At 44.0% G+C, this 18371-nt stretch overlaps 1 protein-coding gene across 1 annotated transcript; it reads left to right on the top strand.

Annotated features, from left to right (window-relative positions):
• PARL (presenilin associated rhomboid like) lies at positions 1 to 13636 on the top strand. The gene is made up of 10 exons (XM_059478899.1): positions 1 to 77; positions 140 to 338; positions 2021 to 2161; positions 4622 to 4670; positions 6055 to 6150; positions 7503 to 7652; positions 8013 to 8083; positions 9460 to 9561; positions 11371 to 11468; positions 13251 to 13636. The coding sequence occupies exons 1-10, from the start codon at positions 1 to 3 to the stop codon at positions 13366 to 13368; spliced, it is 1101 nt and encodes a 366-aa protein (XP_059334882.1). The 3' UTR covers positions 13369 to 13636.
• Positions 13637 to 18371: the final 4735 nt, after the last annotated feature.

Below are 18371 nucleotides of genomic sequence, written 5' to 3' on the forward strand. Positions count from 1 at the left end.
ATGGCGTGGCGGTGCTGGGCCCGCGCCGGGGGTCCGCGGCCGCACAGGTGCCGCCGGCACGGCCAGGGACGGGGAGGGTGAGGGAGGGCACAGGCGGCTGGGGCGGGCGGTGCTGACGGTTCGCATGTTTCCCCCGCAGGCTGGCGCTGCTGCTGCTGCAGCCGCGGCGGGGTTTCCGCCGGGCGCGGCCGCGGCCCGAGGAGCCCCCGGCAGCCGCCGCCGAGGCGCGGCCCGGCCCGCCGCTGCCCCGCCGCAGCCTCTGCCCGCCGTCACCCACCGCCGCCGCCGGCCGCCCCTCGCCGCGCCGCCTGGTGAAGCCGCTCCTGTTCGCCGTAGGGGTAAGTGGCTCCTGGGCCGGGTGCTGTGCACGGCTGGGAGGAGCGGGTCGGTAAGGAGCATCTTCCATCGGTGTCAGGGGAATGCTTCCTCCCTGGGCTTCGCTGCTCAGACCCTCAAAGTTAACGCAAGGTTCTTGGCTAAAAACTGTATCGTTATAATCAGCTAATACAGTGTAACTTCAGCTCAATCAATAGAAATACCGTAAAGCTATCCCAGTTTCATTCCATTTCGGTGAACTTAGTAATTTCATTGTTTTGTTTGTAAAATCCAGTTTTGTTTGTGAGCCTTTTTTATAAAGCATCATCTCATGACACTGAACATCCAGTAAACCTGAGGAAATGGCCTGAAGATGCACAAGGAGAAATTTAGATTAGATGTTAGGGAAAAAAAAAAACAACAGAAGGGGTTGCAAAGCATTGAAACAGGCTGCTGAGAGCAGTGGTGGAGTCCCATCCCTGGGAAGTGTTCAGAAAACACTCGTGGATGCACTCGAGGACATGGTGAACTCAGTGGTGGTGCTGACATTTGGACTCATGCTCTTCAAGGTGTTTTCCAGCCTTAAGGGCTGTGCCATGCTGTGAGTCCCGAGGTCAGCTCTGCCACAGGTTCCGCTGCCGTGATCGGGAGTGGCATTGCCTGGGATGCCCCGGCCAGGGCCTGAGGCAGGCACTGAGCAGTGCCCGGTATCCCCAGTTTGCTTAGCCTTATCCAGTATCCCCAGTTCACTGATCCTTTTCCCGGTATCCCCATTCACTGCGCCGTGCCCGGAATCCCCAGTACACGGAGCCATTCCCGGTATCCCCAGTACACAGAGCCATGCCCGGTATCCCCATTCACTGAGCTGTGCCCGGTATCCCCATTCACTGAGCTGTGCCCGGTATCCCCATTCACTGAGCCGTGCCCGGTATCCCCATTCACTGAGCTGTGCCCGGTATCCCCATTCACTGAGCTGTGCCCGGTATCCCCATTCACTGAGCCATTCCCGGTATCCCCATTCACTGAGCCATTCCCGGTATCCCCATTCACTGAGCCATTCCCGGTATCCCCATTCACTGAGCCGTGCCCGGTATCCCCATTCACTGAGCCGTGCCTGGTATCCCCATTCACTGCGCCGTGCCCGGTATCCCCAGTACACTGAGCTGTGCCTGGTATCCCCGTTCACTGAGCTGTGCCCGGTATCCCCAGTACACGGAGCCATGCCCGGTATCCCCAGTACACAGAGCCATGCCCGGTATCCCCAGTACACGGAGCCATGCCCGGTATCCCCAGTACACAGAGCCATGCCCGGTATCCCCATTCACTGATCTGTGCCCGGTATCCCCAGTTCAGTGAGCCATTCCCAGTATCCCCATTCACTGAGCTGTGCCTGGTATCCCCAGTTCAGTGAGCCATTCCCGGTATCCCCATTCACTGAGCCATGCCCAGTATCCCCATTCACTGAGCCATTCCCGGTATCCCCAGTTCACTGAGCCATTCCCGGTATCCCCATTCACTGAGCCATTCCCAGTATCCCCATTCACTGAGCCGTGCCCGGTATCCCCATTCACTGAGCCGTGCCCGGTATCCCCAGTTCACTGAGCCATTCCCAGTATCCCCTGTTCCCTGACCCGTGCCCGGTATCCCCATTCACTGAGCCGTGCCCGGTATCCCCAGTTCACTGACCCGTGCCCGGTATCCCCAGTTCACAGGCTCGGCCTTCGGCTCCGCCGCCATCTGGCAGTATGAGTCGCTCAAGTCGCGCGTCCAGACCTACTTTGAGGAGGCTCGGGCAGACTGGATGGATAAAATGCGGCCGCAGAAGAGAGGAGACTTCAGAAAGCAGGTACACAAAACCAGGCCCGGCTGCTCACACAGGGGCTGAGCCCTGCGAGGCACAGCTTCAGGTCTCTTCTGCTGTGAGCGTGGTTTGTACAACACATCCTTGTCCTGGTTGTTCTGATTTGGAACTTGCAGGAATATTGGCTTCTCAAAAAGTTACAGTGGATAAGTTGACGTGCAAGGAAAACTGATAAAATTAGTTCTAGAAAACTGTAGCTCAATATCACTGTGAAGGTTATAGTGGAAAAATGGAGAAGAATGCCATCTTCACCCAGAACTGCAGGAAGGAGAGGTCAGAAGTAGGAATTTGTTCATCTAAACTAGGTACCTTTTGCTTTTGCACCATAAAAAAAACCCCAACAAATGTTCTTGCTTCACCTTAAGTGCTCTCAAAAGTGAACATGAATTCTCAGGGAACAGAACTAGATTAAATTCTCAGTCTTATGCTTAAGGCTTTTCAGTTCTGTGACTTCTGAAATGCATATTTTCACCCTCTAAACCCTTAAAAATACAAGGTTTTAGAGAGCTTTTTTACTTTAAGAGCTGACACACAAGTACTTTTAAGTTTGGGCAGCAAGAACAAAATAAGTGCTGCAAGATTTGTCATAAATTTAGTTGGCATCCCAAAAATATCAGTAATTTAGTTTTTAATTAAGTATACTTAAACCTAACCTAAACATTCATGTATGCTTGCATTTGTTTCAAGGTTACTACTGGTTTGTGATAGACCAGGCTTGGTGCTCATTCAGGTCTCCTTCCAAGGGAAGTAGGGCTGAGCATGGAGCTGGAGAGGTTTGGGATCCTGGGACACACAGCATGGTGCACACCAGCACTGCTGTGGAAATGGGCACATGGGATAACCCTGGTGGGCAGCAGAGCTCCATGTGGCTCCTTGCTCATGGCCCCCACAAACCCCCAGTGGGCTGGGAGAAGAAGAAAAGCAAGAAAACTTTTGGGGGTGAAGATAAAACAATCACCAAAAAATTATTTAGTAAGTGTGAGAAGAGAGAAGGAAACAAGTGATGCATAGGTAGTCACTCACAATCTCTTGTGGAAAGACCAGTGCCCAACCAGTTCATGAGAAAAATATGTTAAAGCTCCTGAAATCCCCTCTTTTGGGGAGATGCCAATTCCCTATTTGGTAGGGAATATCTCTGGTTAGTTCAGATCACCTGCTTGGTTGTGTCCCCTTCCAACTTGTTGCAACCTGTTGCTGCAGAGTGAGAAATGCAAAATATCTTGATGTTGTGCAGATGTTGTGTTGATGATGTTCTACATTCACCAGAATGTAGAACATTAGTGTGTTCCCAGTACTGTCTTGGTCAAAAATCCAAAACACAGAGCCACGTATAAGCTGCTAGAAGGAAAATTACCTTTATCCCAGCAGACTTTCTTGCTTGGTGTATATGAACTGCAGGGGAGATTATGATCAGCACTTAATATTTTAAAATAATTATGTCTTTACACTTTTGTTTTCCTTCAAAATCTGAAGGGGAAGATGTGGTGATTAGCTATCCAAAAAAGAAAACTAAACTGCACTGTTGTTAATAGGCTTAAACTCCCAATCCCCATCTTCAACGGGTAAGTTCTATTTCTAAGAGTTCAGGATTCCCCTGTTATTTCTGAGGGCATATAATCCTTGTATTTTAGAAAAATCATATCTGTTCTGTGTTCTTATACTGAAGACTATCCTCTGCCAGATAATAAACAAAAAATGCAATGAAGTTGTTACTTTAATATCAAACAGTGAATACTTTCTTTCATACAGCATTGCATCCCCTGCCTCCAACCTGCAGATAATTTTTATGACATTGTCACCATCAATATGGTTGGAAGGTCATTGAGGTAGCAAAAAATATATGTCCAAAACGATTACAAAAGCTGAGGAAGGGAAAGGGGGGTGCAATTTGTCTGTGGCCTGACTGCACTCAAAATAAACTTTTTCAGGGGTTTTAAGCTTGGAGGAGGGCTGGGTGAGCTGGACGCAAGGGGGAATGGATTCCACATCTTGTGAGCCACCTCTGCAAAAGTGATCCTGGCACAAAAGTGGCATCACTTAAAGGTGGGTGGTGTGATGTTAGCATTAGGGTGAGGCTTAGTCGAGGCAGGATTTATGCTAACTTTGGCTAATCTGCTAAAGTCAGCATTATGGGCTAGATCTTTGTTTAATGCAAGCAGGGTAAACCCACTGGAGTTGTGCAGAAGGATATAGCCCCATTCTTTTTGGGGAAACTCTTCATCCATATTGGGTGTTTTATGAAAAGGAGGGTAGATAGTTTTTCTTCAGTAAGGAAATGTCAACTTGAAAAGCTAAAGCAATCAGAAGTAAAAAAATTGAAACCAATTTACTTCACAGATTTCAAACAAATGCTTTCCATTCTTTAAAATGTATGAGCTTTACCTGGCTGTTTCTGAAATTGCAAGTGCTTCATGGTGGCATTGATGGACAACACTTCTGTTCCAGGTTAACAGCTGGTGGAATAACCTGACTGAGGGTCAGCGGACTGTGACAGGTTTGTGTTAGCTTACAAGTATTAGACATTCACAGGAAGAGAAATATGGCAAACAGGTACAGTATACTAAAACAGATGGCTTTCATACCGTGTTTAGGTTGTTGGGCACAAAGCATGTGGAAATTTACACCTGCACATACACTATCTCTGCTACTGCTCCTTCTCACAAACTATTTTTTGTATGCCTTAAAAAAGTTCCTGTGCATCTGTGTGAGAGAGTGTGGAGGATTAAGTAGAATCCACCCCCAGCAATATTTTGCTCATGAATTATAAAAAACAGCAAATGCTCTTAGAAGAAATAGGTGGATATAGAATTATAAAAAACAGCAAATGCTCTTAGAAGAAATAGGTGGATATATTCCACTGAAATGTGGGAATTAAAAATTCCCTAAGAGTTACATATTTGCAATATGACATATGAAAAGTAGCAAAAATTTAGCCTTTGAGCTTTCCTTTGGTTATAATGTAGTTCTGATTGGTTACCCTAATGCCAAATCCCTGAGATAAATGTAATGTGTCCAAGAAAATTGATGAGAGCTTGATTCAAATCCAATAGCTGAGCCCTGTCTCTTGCTATATATTCTATATTAAGTATTTACTGAATCTCTATTAGCAGGTTGTTAGTGTAAGGTTACTTAAATGCCATTTAAGTTGTTTCACCTTTCATGTTTCCTGGTATTATAAAACATTTTAAATGCCTAAATGCTTGGACAGAAATAGAGAAGGCACTTTAAACAAGAAGTAATACATTTTCATTATGTTTCCAATAATTTACACTCCTATTCAAAGTAAAGTAAGATAGCAATAACATCTGTGAAGTAAAAAGCTGTATTTGCTGTCTCCCAAAGGTCACAAAGCCAATTCAACTTTGCAGTTTTCTTAAAACCAAAACTCCCCCCCAGAAAGGGACAGGATATGTAGTGTGTATTTGTATGGTTCCCCCAGTGCTCTCCTCTTGTGCAGTTAAATGCAACTGTGCAGTAGATCAGTGGCATTTAGAAATAAATAGCAAGAGGGGCAGGAAATGGGACCTCTTAGCTGGCTCCTTTTTCATTGATTCTGCAATAGAATGTAGCAGTTTGAAACCATAGCTTGGACCTTCTCAGCACAGATCTTTGTGGACATTCATTACGCTGTGTGTCAGAACAGTTGCAATTAAATGTCATATTTCTGAAAGACTTCCTCTATATAAATGTAGCTTTCAGTGTTTTTCATTGCTTTTTCTAAACTGTGTACAAAGTAAGAAGTGGATATTGCTTTTAACAGAATTGTAAAGAAAACGTACAATTCTACAAGCTGGCTTTTTAAATACTTGCTTTCAGTAAGCATTATGGTGTATTACATTGGTAATTTGCTTTTATACTTTCTTTTCCCCTCTTGTTAGGTATCATAGCTGCAAATGTCTTTGTGTTCTGTTTGTGGAGACTGCCTGGCATGCGACGGTTTATGTTTACATATTTCACCTCAAATCCATCCTCCAGTAAGTGAACAGTAATTCAGGTGCTTTTCCTGCACAGAGGTGTAATAGAACTCTGATGATGCTGCAGAAGGCTCAGGTGGCATGTGGCTTACTTGGAGCTCCATCACCCACAAGCAATCTCAGTCCTGCTCAAACACATTATTCCATCGAGGCAGGAAGTGCTTTGAGGGGAACAATGTTAAGAGTAATGGATCTGATTTTTTAAAACAAACACAACTGGTGCTGTTCTAAATATTGTAACATCAGAACTGTTGCCTGCTATCTGGCCTTTTCCTGCCTTCAGTGGGATGCAGCTCCTGCCTGAATAAAGGTGAGAGGGGCTTTTCCCAGTGACAGCAGCCAAACTGCTTTCTTGGACAGAGTGCAAATCAAGGCACTCAGTGAAGGAGTACTATTGCTGTACTACATAATGCCATTCATAAACTAGACTCAAATGTGATTATTTCCCCCCTTTAATGTTCTGTGGGATGCAGACAGAGCCATCATCAGTCATGTGCTTGCATGCTTTCATCAGTAGACAAGGATTAGTCTGTAGGTTGTGTACAGTCCTTGCTTCAAAGCTGTGCTTTCAATCACATTGGGAAAACCCAAACAAACCCAAGCACCAACTTGGCTTTCACTGTGTATGAAATGTGCTGAAGATATTAACCTAGAAAAAAATTTAGTAATATTTAAAAAATGAGGTTTCATTTTTACAGCAGAGAAAAGAATTAAAAGGACAAGGAGTCAAACTTGTTTGGAAGGTACTTCCTGCTACATCTTAATTTCTGCTGAAAAAGTGGAAACTCAGCCAGTTCCCCCACACACTCCAAAGCAAAAGATATCTGCTGCCCAGATCTGAGCCTGTCACCCCAAACACTCCTGTTTTAAATAATGTTGACCTTCAAACCTGCTAATTGGCTTGTTTGCACTTTCAAGGCTGCCATTTCAGTGAGGAGAGCTAGTAGCTTTTGCAGAAAGGAAAACTGTTTTTCTCTGAGGTCATCTATGTTGCAAATTCATTTTATATGGCTGCTCATGTACTAAAAATCCTTCATCATATACATATATAAATGAAATACTTTTTTCTTTTTCAAAGCATAGAACATAGGTCATAATGTTTTCTATGAAACAGTCCCCAGTAGGTAACTAAGACTATTATTACAACTTTGGGGTATATGTTCTTGCTTTGCAAAAGGCATTGCTTAGAATTGGAAATTTGTTCCATTGCTGGGTTTACATCCTAGCTTGTATTTGAGAATCTAGACATAATTATCCTATAGTGTTTCTTGATGCATTTCTAGTCTTTGTGATGTGTAAGTTGAAGCAAATTAAAATGCTGACTTCATATGCATTGCTTCTCTCTTTTGTAGGAGCCCTGTGTTCTCCCATGCTGCTCTCTACATTTAGTCACTTCTCTCTCTTCCACATGGCAGCAAATATGTATGTTCTGTGGAGCTTTTCCAGCAGCATTGTCTCTCTTCTGGGCTGTGAGCAGTTCATTGCAGTGTACCTTTCTGCTGGTAAGGTTAAATATATATATATTTACAACACTTAAAAAATATAAATATGTGTTCAAAAAGTAAAATGTGTGCTTGGTTAATAGATATATGAGGACAGATGGCCATTGTTCAGTCCCACACATTGCTTTATACTAAAGGCAGTACTACTTTGCTGTCATACAGATTTTTGGTGGGTTTAAGATACTGGGCTTTAAAATATAAAACTGTATCTGGTTTTAATTCCTGCTTTACTACCAAAATCAAACAGCTGTTGATCCAGTTTCTTGGAATTTTTGTGACAAGAGATGACAGTTAATTTGTATTTTCTGATGCTGGTCTGCATTGCTGCCATGATTTCCAGTAGTAATTTCTCTTTTTCAGGGGTTATCTCCACTTTTGTCAGTTATGTTGCTAAAATGGCCACGGGAAGGTTTGAACCATCCCTTGGAGCTGTAAGTACCTTGGAATATGAGAGACTCATCATGATCTTCGAAGCCAGTTTGAAAGCCTGCTCTATTCTTTCACCTCTTTAAAAGCCAAGAGTATGTTTGGGGTAGTGGACACTAGAAGGGTTTACCACAGTCAAGTAACCATGTACAAACTGGTTCTCCTGAACTGGTTCTCCTGTGCAACAGCTTGTCTGTTCTTCAGAAATGTTCCCTCTGCTGCAGCAGCTGCCCAGAACTAGCACCACTTAATGCTGAGGATTGGAAATGAGTCCTGAACAGCAGGAGCTCTTGTCCCTGAGCAGATCCGTTACGTAACTTTTTATTGCAAAAATGGTATTTTGTAATTGTGTAGCAGTCTTCTCTAATTAAAAATAGAATACTTTGGAAAGAGATAATGTAATCAGACAATCAAACTCAGCATGTGATCCCAATGGAAGTTGTAGGGCATGCTGTGCAGGAAGGGCAGCACTCCTGCCAAAAGTCTCACACGATGAACAATATGAGGCAGGCTGAGGAGCTTCTGTAGCTGCCAGTTCTTTCCAAGTGTTTTTAGTAGTAGAACATTTTAAAACACTTAACTTGCATTAAATTTGAGGTTAACCTAGGCATTTGCCAGGTTTTAAAGGCTTAACTTACTAAACTGAATAATTTTGATAAAAGCCCAAAGTCAGATTCTCATTATTCTGTTAGAATGAAAAAAACTCTTTAGCTGTGCTGAAGTTAGAACTTTTGGAAATGCTGTATGTGTATTGTCCCTTTGTCTCATGAATGAATTATATCAGGAGTAAATTACTTTCCCTTAGTCTTACTGGTCTGAACTTACTGAAATTACCACACATTGCATTAGTTTGCTGCATTCAGAGCCTTTCCATTGAGATTATTTCAGGGATACAAAACCCCATGGTCAATTTAGTGTACAGTCCAGGGAGTTACTTGTTTCATTGACAGAAGATTTTTGTTCCTGTCCATGTATTCTTTTCCTTGGTTTTGTACAAGCTTCAGAATGATTTTGCTTCATCAGATATGTCTATGCTTGATTAATAAATATTAGATTTCTAGGGTTTACTTGAGAAACAGCACATTTCCAGAAATCATTATCTTAAATTTAGGATTGGGTATTTCTTAATTATGTTAGAGGATTTGAAGGATGTTTTTCCCCAGTATTTATAATTCCAGATATTGAAATTAAATAGTGGCGTGTTGTTTTATTTTTATTTGGAACTTTTCTGTGATGACAGAAGATGGATGTACTTTGAGTTTTGCCACAGGGCTGCACTTGAAAATAAAAGCTAAAAGGAAATCAGGTTCACATGCAGAAAAATATATTATCCCTTATGTAACATGTTAGCTTGCTTTGATGTATTTTCCTGTGTTTGCAGTCAGGAGCTATAATGACTGTCCTTGCAGCCGTGTGCACGAAGATGCCAGAAGCAAAACTGGCCATCATCCTCCTTCCAATGTTCACATTTACAGCAGGAAGTGTAAGTGCCTTTGGACTTCAAAGAAATGCTACTCTCAAAACATTTCCCCCTTTCTCCTCAGTATCCTCTTCCTCTGTGTTTCTAAGCTGTTAAATGTATTTTGAAAGAGAAGAGGGCTCATAGAAGTCACAGGGAATTCTGAATTGGTGCAGCCTAGCAGAGGCATTACAGCAGAGTGTGGTGAATTCAGAATTATCCTAAATACCATCCTCCATGGGTCTGTTTCAGATCTAATCCCAAGAAGTGAAAGAAGCTGGGAGGGAGTCAGGTTCACCTGTCTGAGGAAACCTAGATACACATCCTGTTCTTTCTGAAGGGTGATATTTTTATAGTAGCACTTGAAACAGGCTGCTGTAAAACTGGTATGTGGTCTTTAAAGAAAAATTTATCAAGATGAGAAACACAGAATTTCACTTCTTGAGATTATATTCCAGCCCTGGAGGAACATTTGCCTTCTCATATCATCTTTTGATACTTTCAGGAACACATTTGGAATTAGAAGTAAGCTCCTAAGACTTGTCTTTGTGTGTAGTACTAGGACTCCTTTTTTTTTTTTTTTTTTGTTTCATTAAGTTGTTTTATGCACATCCACTGCCACATTTAAGAAAAGCTTCTCATGTATATCTCAACTTGCTTTAATAAGTTAATCATGTTTGGTCCACTACTTAAAAGGTGTTTTACTGCTTAAAGCAGTTAAGCCAGGTCATTCCAAGATCATGAGATTTAATACTCTTTGTAAGTGAAGCTTATAGATTTGAACAAACATTCTTAGATGTAGCCTTCATGTTTTTCTTGCACTTCTGCTTGGGTTGACCTGGGGTTTTTTGCATGCTACCCTTTAACTGCATCTTTCTTTTAAAGGTGGCCAGGGTGGAAATACAGGCAGAGCCACAGAAAGCATTGCCCAGAAAAAAGCATTGCCATGGGCAAGTGCTCACTGCAAAACAGGAGCAATATCAGCTATTGCAGTAGAAACATTGGAATGATTTTGGCCCAACTATGTAATTGTAAAATTGTTTATCTAAACTTTACATAGTCCTTTAATCTACCTTACCTATACTGTGATGAGCTTTCAAATGAAACAAGCCAGTGTAACAATGGAGCTTCTATTCTAACACTCATGCTTAAGGAAAAATCCTGCCTAAAGTACCATTTCATCCTAGCATTAAATCTGTCAGTCTTTATGAAATGAGGCATTTAGTAAAGTCTTGCTGTTGACAGTTCTGGTGCCTTTGCCTGAAGATGGTACAGCAGCAGCTCCTGCTGCTCTGCTGTGGAGTTGTTCACTGCCTTCCTGATTTTCTGCCTTCCAACCAATGTTTCTATGAGATAAGATAACAGGGATGCTGCCTCACATGTTCCATCCACTAGAGAGTTGTGTTCAGGAGCACAGATGCACATAAATCTAAGCTACATCAGAATTAGAGAATGAGAATGTTGCAATTACATATTTTGTGGTGTCTTTTATAGCATGTGCTCCTTCAAGTATTTTTTGTTTCCTCCTGACCCAAGTTTGGAATGTATTTGTAGCTTTAAAAATGAAGATTGGAAGAGACTGAGTGTTCAGAAAGGACACATTCCCACCCTGCACTATTCTGTAGCTGCTCACATCTGTATTTTGACCACACAATACAGTTGGAGACTGAGTCTCTTGTTTTAAAACAACTTTTTTGCAGTAATTTCTTCGATATAAAATCTATAGGATGTTTTTGATTCCAAATTTTTGCTCTGTGCTAGAATAGAAAACTGTTATCAGTGGCCATTTTGTGCTGTGACTGATCCTGTCCATTCCATGTTCTCTCCTTTTAGGCTTTAAAAGCCATAATTGCATTTGACACTGCAGGGCTTGTTTTAGGCTGGAGACTTTTTGACCATGCTGCACACCTTGGAGGAGCTCTCTTTGGAATGTAAGTCTGTATTTACTAATTCTGTTTTGTATTTAAATTATTCCTGTATTTTTCTCTCTTCCTGTTGCTGAAGTGTGGGGTTTTTTCTGTAAAGTTGTCTTAACTAGCAATGAGTACAACTCAGTGTTACCCTTTTAGTGCTGTAAATTTTTGTGGAAAACATTGTTAACTGATGAGCTGAAAGGATTGAGCTGAACTGCCACAGAATCATGGATTAAATGTCAGGTGGTCCTTTAACCTGGCCTGGCTGTTTCTGTCCTGCACTTGCCAGCACATTGAAGAGAGTCACAGGGCAGAGAAGATTCCCACAAAACACAGAATAGACAAATTAAAATAACTTTAGAGAGCTAAAGATGTCTTTGTGTCAGTGTTTTTCCTCTAATTGCAAATTTACAGAGAGCTACAGAGTTAATAAAAGCTCAGGCCAAATTCCTTTGAGCAGCCTCTAGTGCAGTTTTCTCAGTGTTGCTGTATTGCCTTTGTGGGGACAAATTAGTAAATTAGTTCTTCCTAATTAGTAAGAACTACTAGAAACAAGTTTGTAGGAAACAGTTCTGTATTGTTCCATGTTTGAACTACATTGAATTTTTCCCTTTCTACCCAATTGCAGACCTGTTGCTAGGTGCATTTTTAATATTTTATGTAGGCATTTGAAAAGGCTACCTGAGATTTCACTAGGCCACACTTAAAGGCAAACCAGCTTGTAATTCCCTATTTCTTGGCTTTGGTGTCAGTAAGCCCTGTGCTGTACAGCCTCCTTTTCTCCCTGTCTCTGCTATCACAAATGCATCTGATGTAGTCTTGCTGATTCAGAACTGCTTTCTGTCCTGATGGATCTGAATCAGCTTGTTCATTGTGAGGAGGAACAGTCTGCATTGGTAAGGCAGATTCACATATTAAAAGAGAATAGCAGTTGCAGTAGAAATGGTCTGGAGTTGGCAAGTTTCTTGCTTTCCTCACCTACATATTTATACCTGTTTGTTCTACTAAGTGATGATTTTGATCACTTCATCCTAAAAGAGAAAGGGCCTTATTTAGGGCCTATGTTGAATGGCAAAAGTATTTTCTATACATTGCCTCCCACTTTAGAAATCAGCTGTCTGATTTAAAGGGATGGCCAGTTCACTGGCTGCTGGCTCACAGAAAAGTGCTTTTGTTCCTCAGGATTCAGGTGTGGAGTTGGGCTTGGCAGAGAACCTTCAACCTCTTTCCATGTGGTTGCTTCCCCTCATGCCTCTCCTCCATAACCTCCATTGCTAATCACTTCTGTTGATATTCATGTATTAGCATATGTAATTGTCTGGGAATATAAACAAAGCTAGAACACTTTGATAGATTCATCTTTAGGTGCAAATAGAAGAAAATTCATTTTGAATGGAACGTGGTTGTTCTTTATGGGGCACTTGTATTTATATAGGAGAAGAAAGAACACTTTTCCTTGGTGTTGTCAGTAAGGATCAGCACAAGCAACACAACTGTTTTAACAGTCATTCATATAGAGATATTTTTTTATGCCTTTCTAAGTGGAAATCACAACAGCTTGAAATTAAAGGCAGGAAAACTGTTCATTCTCAGGACTGAGACAAACAAGAACAACAAAGTTAACTGTTTGCAGTCAAGAGAATGAGTGGCTTACCTGCTGTTTTGCAGGCATATTGTTCTTTGTGCCTTAGTTTATCTTGTCTCTTACACTGAGTATTTCCTGGGTTTCAGGCTCAGCCTGTTTTCCCTCAGATGCAGAGGGAAGTCACAGTTAACTTTAACCATGGCTTTCTTTCCCAGGTGGTATGTGACTTATGGCCACGAGCTCATCTGGAAGAACAGAGAACCACTGGTGAAAGCTTGGCATGAAATGAGGACAAAGAACACAGGAAAGGGAGGAGGTGGAAGATCTAACTGATTCTAATCCTAGAGATTCCTCGTGCCCAAGTGATATCTTACTTGAAGACATGGGATTGAATTGGTTTTGAAGGTGTTTTTGCTACTCCACATTAAGCCTCTAAGGAGCTGAAGTTTCTAATGTAACAAAATTATGTTACAAAAATTCATACCCATAGAAAATGAACTCTTTCAAAGGTGGAACAATAAAGGTTTTTATCCTATTGCTTTCTGAAGTAACAGTCCGCATTACCTTTTCAAAGGTGGAATAAAACATGTTTTTCAATTAAGTGACCTAGATCTCTGTTAAAGAAAATGAAAATGGGATGCAACTGGTTAATATTAGCAAGATAAACATTTTCAGAACTGAGGAATTTAATGGATCACAGACCCCTAATGTCTGCCAGACAATACAAGGTGCTTTCCTAGAAGGGAAAGTGGGACTCAAATAAGGCTAATATGGTGAAGTTCAGTGGTTTTTGTTGTTGAAAATATTGGATGAAGTGAGGCAGTGGTCTTGTTTGATTTGAAACTTGAAATACATGTAGCAAGAGTGGATTGTTTGCCAAGGCTTATGTACTGGTTTGATGGTCCAGCTTTGTCACCTGTGGTTTATTCAACTTGTGGTTTTCTTTTCTGTTGAGTTCCAGCAAGCTTTTAGATCTTATTAGATTTTACTACAATGATATATCCTTTTCATAATGACATGCAGGGGAAGAATGACATACTGTGGTTTTTGATATTCTGCCATGACTTACAGTCCTTTCTGTATTCTTTCACTACTTTGATTTGGGGGTGGGGTAGAGGGATATTCTTTAAGCTGTGCTGTATTGTTAGTTTTCTTTAAGTTTTTTTCTAAGAACTTTAAACCTGTAACATATGGTTCAGAATCTGCCAGTTTTAGAAAATAAGCAGCTTCAGCAAAAATAGATGAGGTGCCTGAAATCAGCAATGCTGTAAACAGAAGTAGCTGCTACAGTAAACCTGAGGGTAGTACCATGACCAGTGTTCCTATTTACAAGTGAAAATTGGATTTGGGGTGTGCTGCTACTCTGTGCCTGTCATGCAGGGCTGATACTGAACCCATTGCCAAAGGCTGAGGAATTTTCCCAGACACAAGCTGGTGGCTTCAAGCCCTTTAACTGTTTCCTGTCAGCTGAGTTAGTCCTTCCACATGGACTGACCTGCCAAAGAACATGTTCATTTGTAAGAAGCAACTTTGTAGGTGTTTTTACTTTATAGCAGTGCCTCACATAAAATAAATTTCTGTGGGGAAAGGGAATACATAATGCTAAGTGGCACCAGCTTTAATAAATGATGGAGTACAAAATTGGTGTAAAGTCCCTGTCCCAGGCCAGTGCTTGTTTAATTTTTTTCTCTTCATCAGAAAAAGGAGGCACTTGAGGATGTGTAACTTCATGTGCCTGGTGACGTAAACACTTAAAAATGAAGGAGCTGGAGTAGCTAATATTCCTCTGCTCTGCTCCTGGAGTTTTATGGCTTTCAGTCTCCAGTCTATCACTCCCCTTTCCTGCTCTGTGCTGGAGTATTTTGGCCAAGCATGGCTGTTGCCAGAGCTTCAGGCACAGTGCAGCCCTGCCTGCAGCAGAGAGAGGGCAGCGGAACGCACAGCGCAGTGCACACAGCACACACAGCACAGCCCAGCACAGCACAGCACACACAGCACACACAGCACAGCACACACAGCACAGCACACACAGCACACACAGCACACACAGCACACACAGCACAGCACACACAGCACAGCACACACAGCACAGCACACACAGCACACACAGCACACACAGCTCAGCACAGCACACACAGCACAGCACACACAGCACAGCACACACAGCACACACAGCTCAGCACAGCACACACAGCACACACAGCACACACAGCACAGCACACACAGCTCAGCACAGCACACACAGCACACACAGCACACACAGCACAGCACACACAGCACACACAGCACAGCACAGCACAGCCCAGCACAGCCCAGCACAGCACAGCACACACAGCACAGCACACACAGCACACACAGCACAGCACAGCACAGCACACACAGCACAGCACAGCACACACAGCACACACAGCACAGCACACACAGCACAGCACACACAGCACACACAGCACACACAGCACACACAGCACAGCACAGCACACACAGCACACACAGCACACACAGCACACACAGCACACACAGCACAGCACAGCACACACAGCACAGCACAGCACACACAGCACAGCCCAGCACAGCCCAGCACACACAGCACACACAGCACACACAGCACAGCACACACAGCACACACAGCACACACAGCACACACAGCCCAGCACACACAGCACACACAGCACACACAGCACAGCACACACAGCACACACAGCACAGCACACACAGCACACACAGCACACACAGCACAGCACAGCACACACAGCACAGCACACACAGCACAGCACACACAGCACACACAGCACAGCACACACAGCACAGCACACACAGCACACACAGCACACACAGCACAGCACAGCACACACAGCACACACAGCACAGCACACACAGCACAGCACACACAGCACAGCACACACAGCACACACAGCACAGCACACACAGCACAGCACACACAGCACAGCACAGCACACACAGCACACACAGCACAGCACACACAGCACAGCACACACAGCACAGCACACACAGCACAGCACACACAGCACAGCACAGCACACACAGCACAGCACAGCACAGCACACACAGCACAGCACACACAGCACAGCACAGCACACACAGCACAGCACACACAGCACACACAGCACAGCACAGCACAGCACACACAGCACACACAGCACACACAGCACAGCACACACAGCACACACAGCACACACAGCACACACAGCACAGCACACACAGCACAGCACACACAGCACAGCACACACAGCACACACAGCACAGCACACACAGCACAGCACAGCACACACAGCACACACAGCACACACAGCACACACAGCACACACAGCACAGCACAGCACAGCACACACAGCACACACAGCACAGCACACACAGCACAGCACAGCACAGCACAGCACACACAGCACAGCCCAGCACAGCACACACAGCCCAGCACAGCCCAGCACAGCACAGCACAGCACACACAGCACAGCACACACAGCACACACAGCACAGCACACACAGCACAGCACACACAGCACAGCACAGCACAGCCCAGCACAGCACAGCACACACAGCACACACAGCACAGCACAGCCCAGCACAGCACAGCACAGCACACACAGCACAGCACGCACAGCACACACAGCACAGCACAGCACAGCCCAGCACAGCACACACAGCACAGCACAGCACACACAGCACAGCACACACAGCACACACAGCACAGTCCAGCACACACAGCACACACAGCACACACAGCACAGCACAGCCCAGCACAGCACAGCACAGCCCAGCACAGCACACACAGCACAGCCCAGCACAGCACACACAGCACACACAGCACACACAGCACAGCACACACAGCACACACAGCACACACAGCACAGCACACACAGCACACACAGCATACACAGCACAGCCCAGCACAGCACACACAGCACACACAGCACAGCACACACAGCACACACAGCACAGCACACACAGCACACACAGCACAGCACACACAGCACACACAGCACAGCACAGCACACACAGCACACACAGCACAGCACACACAGCACAGCACAGCACAGCACACACAGCACAGCACACACAGCACACACAGCACAGCACAGCACACACAGCACACACAGCACACACAGCACAGCACACACAGCACACACAGCACAGCACACACAGCACACACAGCACACACAGCACAGCACACACAGCACACACAGCACAGCACACACAGCACACACAGCACACACAGCACAGCACACACAGCACAGCACACACAGCACAGCACAGCCCAGCACAGCACACACAGCACAGCACACACAGCACAGCACAGCCCAGCACAGCTCAGCACAGCACCAATACCTCCTGACCCTGTATCACCTGCAGAGAGTGAAGTCCCACTTGTGCTGTGTTAGACCTCCCTGTAGTGTGTTGCTGCACTCTTTCAGCTTGCAGGAAGGGACTCAAAGCACCTGAAAAACACCCTGGGACTGGCACAGAGGTTTGGAAGTCATCAGCTTTCCAGCCAGTGGCTGTGGTTTGAGGGTGTCGTGCCTAAGCTTCACCTTAACTTTAGGCATAACAGCATTTGCCCTTCTAAAGGCTGTTCAATTTTCCTCATTTATAGAGACCCTAGAGGTGTGTGCCATGTGTAAGGTTGCACAAAAATCTTCACCAAGCAGTGGGTTTCATGTCATTTTGCACCTGAGCCTTTCTGTAGCATTTTCTGGGAAAGACAAACTATCTTTTCTGCCCAAAATTACTCAATAGGAAAACCAATTCTCAAGTCACCGAGACAATGAATGCCCTGAAATTACAACAGCTCACTGGAGTACATAAGAGACCTTTCTGGCAAGCAAATATGCACTTCTTGCAAAATGTGGCATCAGCACATGTCAGTATCTCAGCATTTAGTCACACCTTTGACTGAAAAAGAAATTAGAAGAATGACAGAAAAAGCCCAAAATCCAACCTTAGAAAAAAAACAACAAAAAGAACCAATTACCTAAAACAAAACCAACCACATGGAAAGACTTTCCCCTCCCTTTTCAAAGAGATTATTGTGAATAAAAATACAATGTGGTGATTATGTGGACACTTGGCAGAGACAACAGCTAGTGTTTGTGTAGGAAAACAGCAATAAGTAAAAAGTTGTGGTTAGTCATGTAGAGACACAATTCTTCATCCTTTTTCAGTGGCTTTAAAGTCTGCTTTGGCCTTACCATGTTTTAGGAATAATTTGCTTTAGTGATCTGCTCTGTTGGAATTTCATTTTAGTGTTAAAACTGTTTGAGCTTTCAGCCCCCATTCCTGGCAGCAAGCTGTTTTGCTTTCTGATTCGATGGCTTTTGTCT

This window comes from Ammospiza nelsoni, chromosome 10 (genome assembly GCF_027579445.1).
Source record: "Ammospiza nelsoni isolate bAmmNel1 chromosome 10, bAmmNel1.pri, whole genome shotgun sequence".
Lineage (NCBI taxonomy): Eukaryota > Metazoa > Chordata > Aves > Passeriformes > Passerellidae > Ammospiza > Ammospiza nelsoni.

Excerpts from the sequence above, each read along its gene's own strand:
- PARL (XM_059478899.1), top strand. The coding sequence starts at position 1 with ATGGCGTGGCGGTGCTGGGCCCGCGCCGGGGGTCCGCGGCCGCACAGG. Across the intron at positions 6,151-7,502 it reads CACCTCAAATCCATCCTCCA|GAGCCCTGTGTTCTCCCATG; the intron begins GTAAGTGAACAG and ends TCTCTTTTGTAG. Across the intron at positions 8,084-9,459 it reads TTGAACCATCCCTTGGAGCT|TCAGGAGCTATAATGACTGT; the intron begins GTAAGTACCTTG and ends CTGTGTTTGCAG.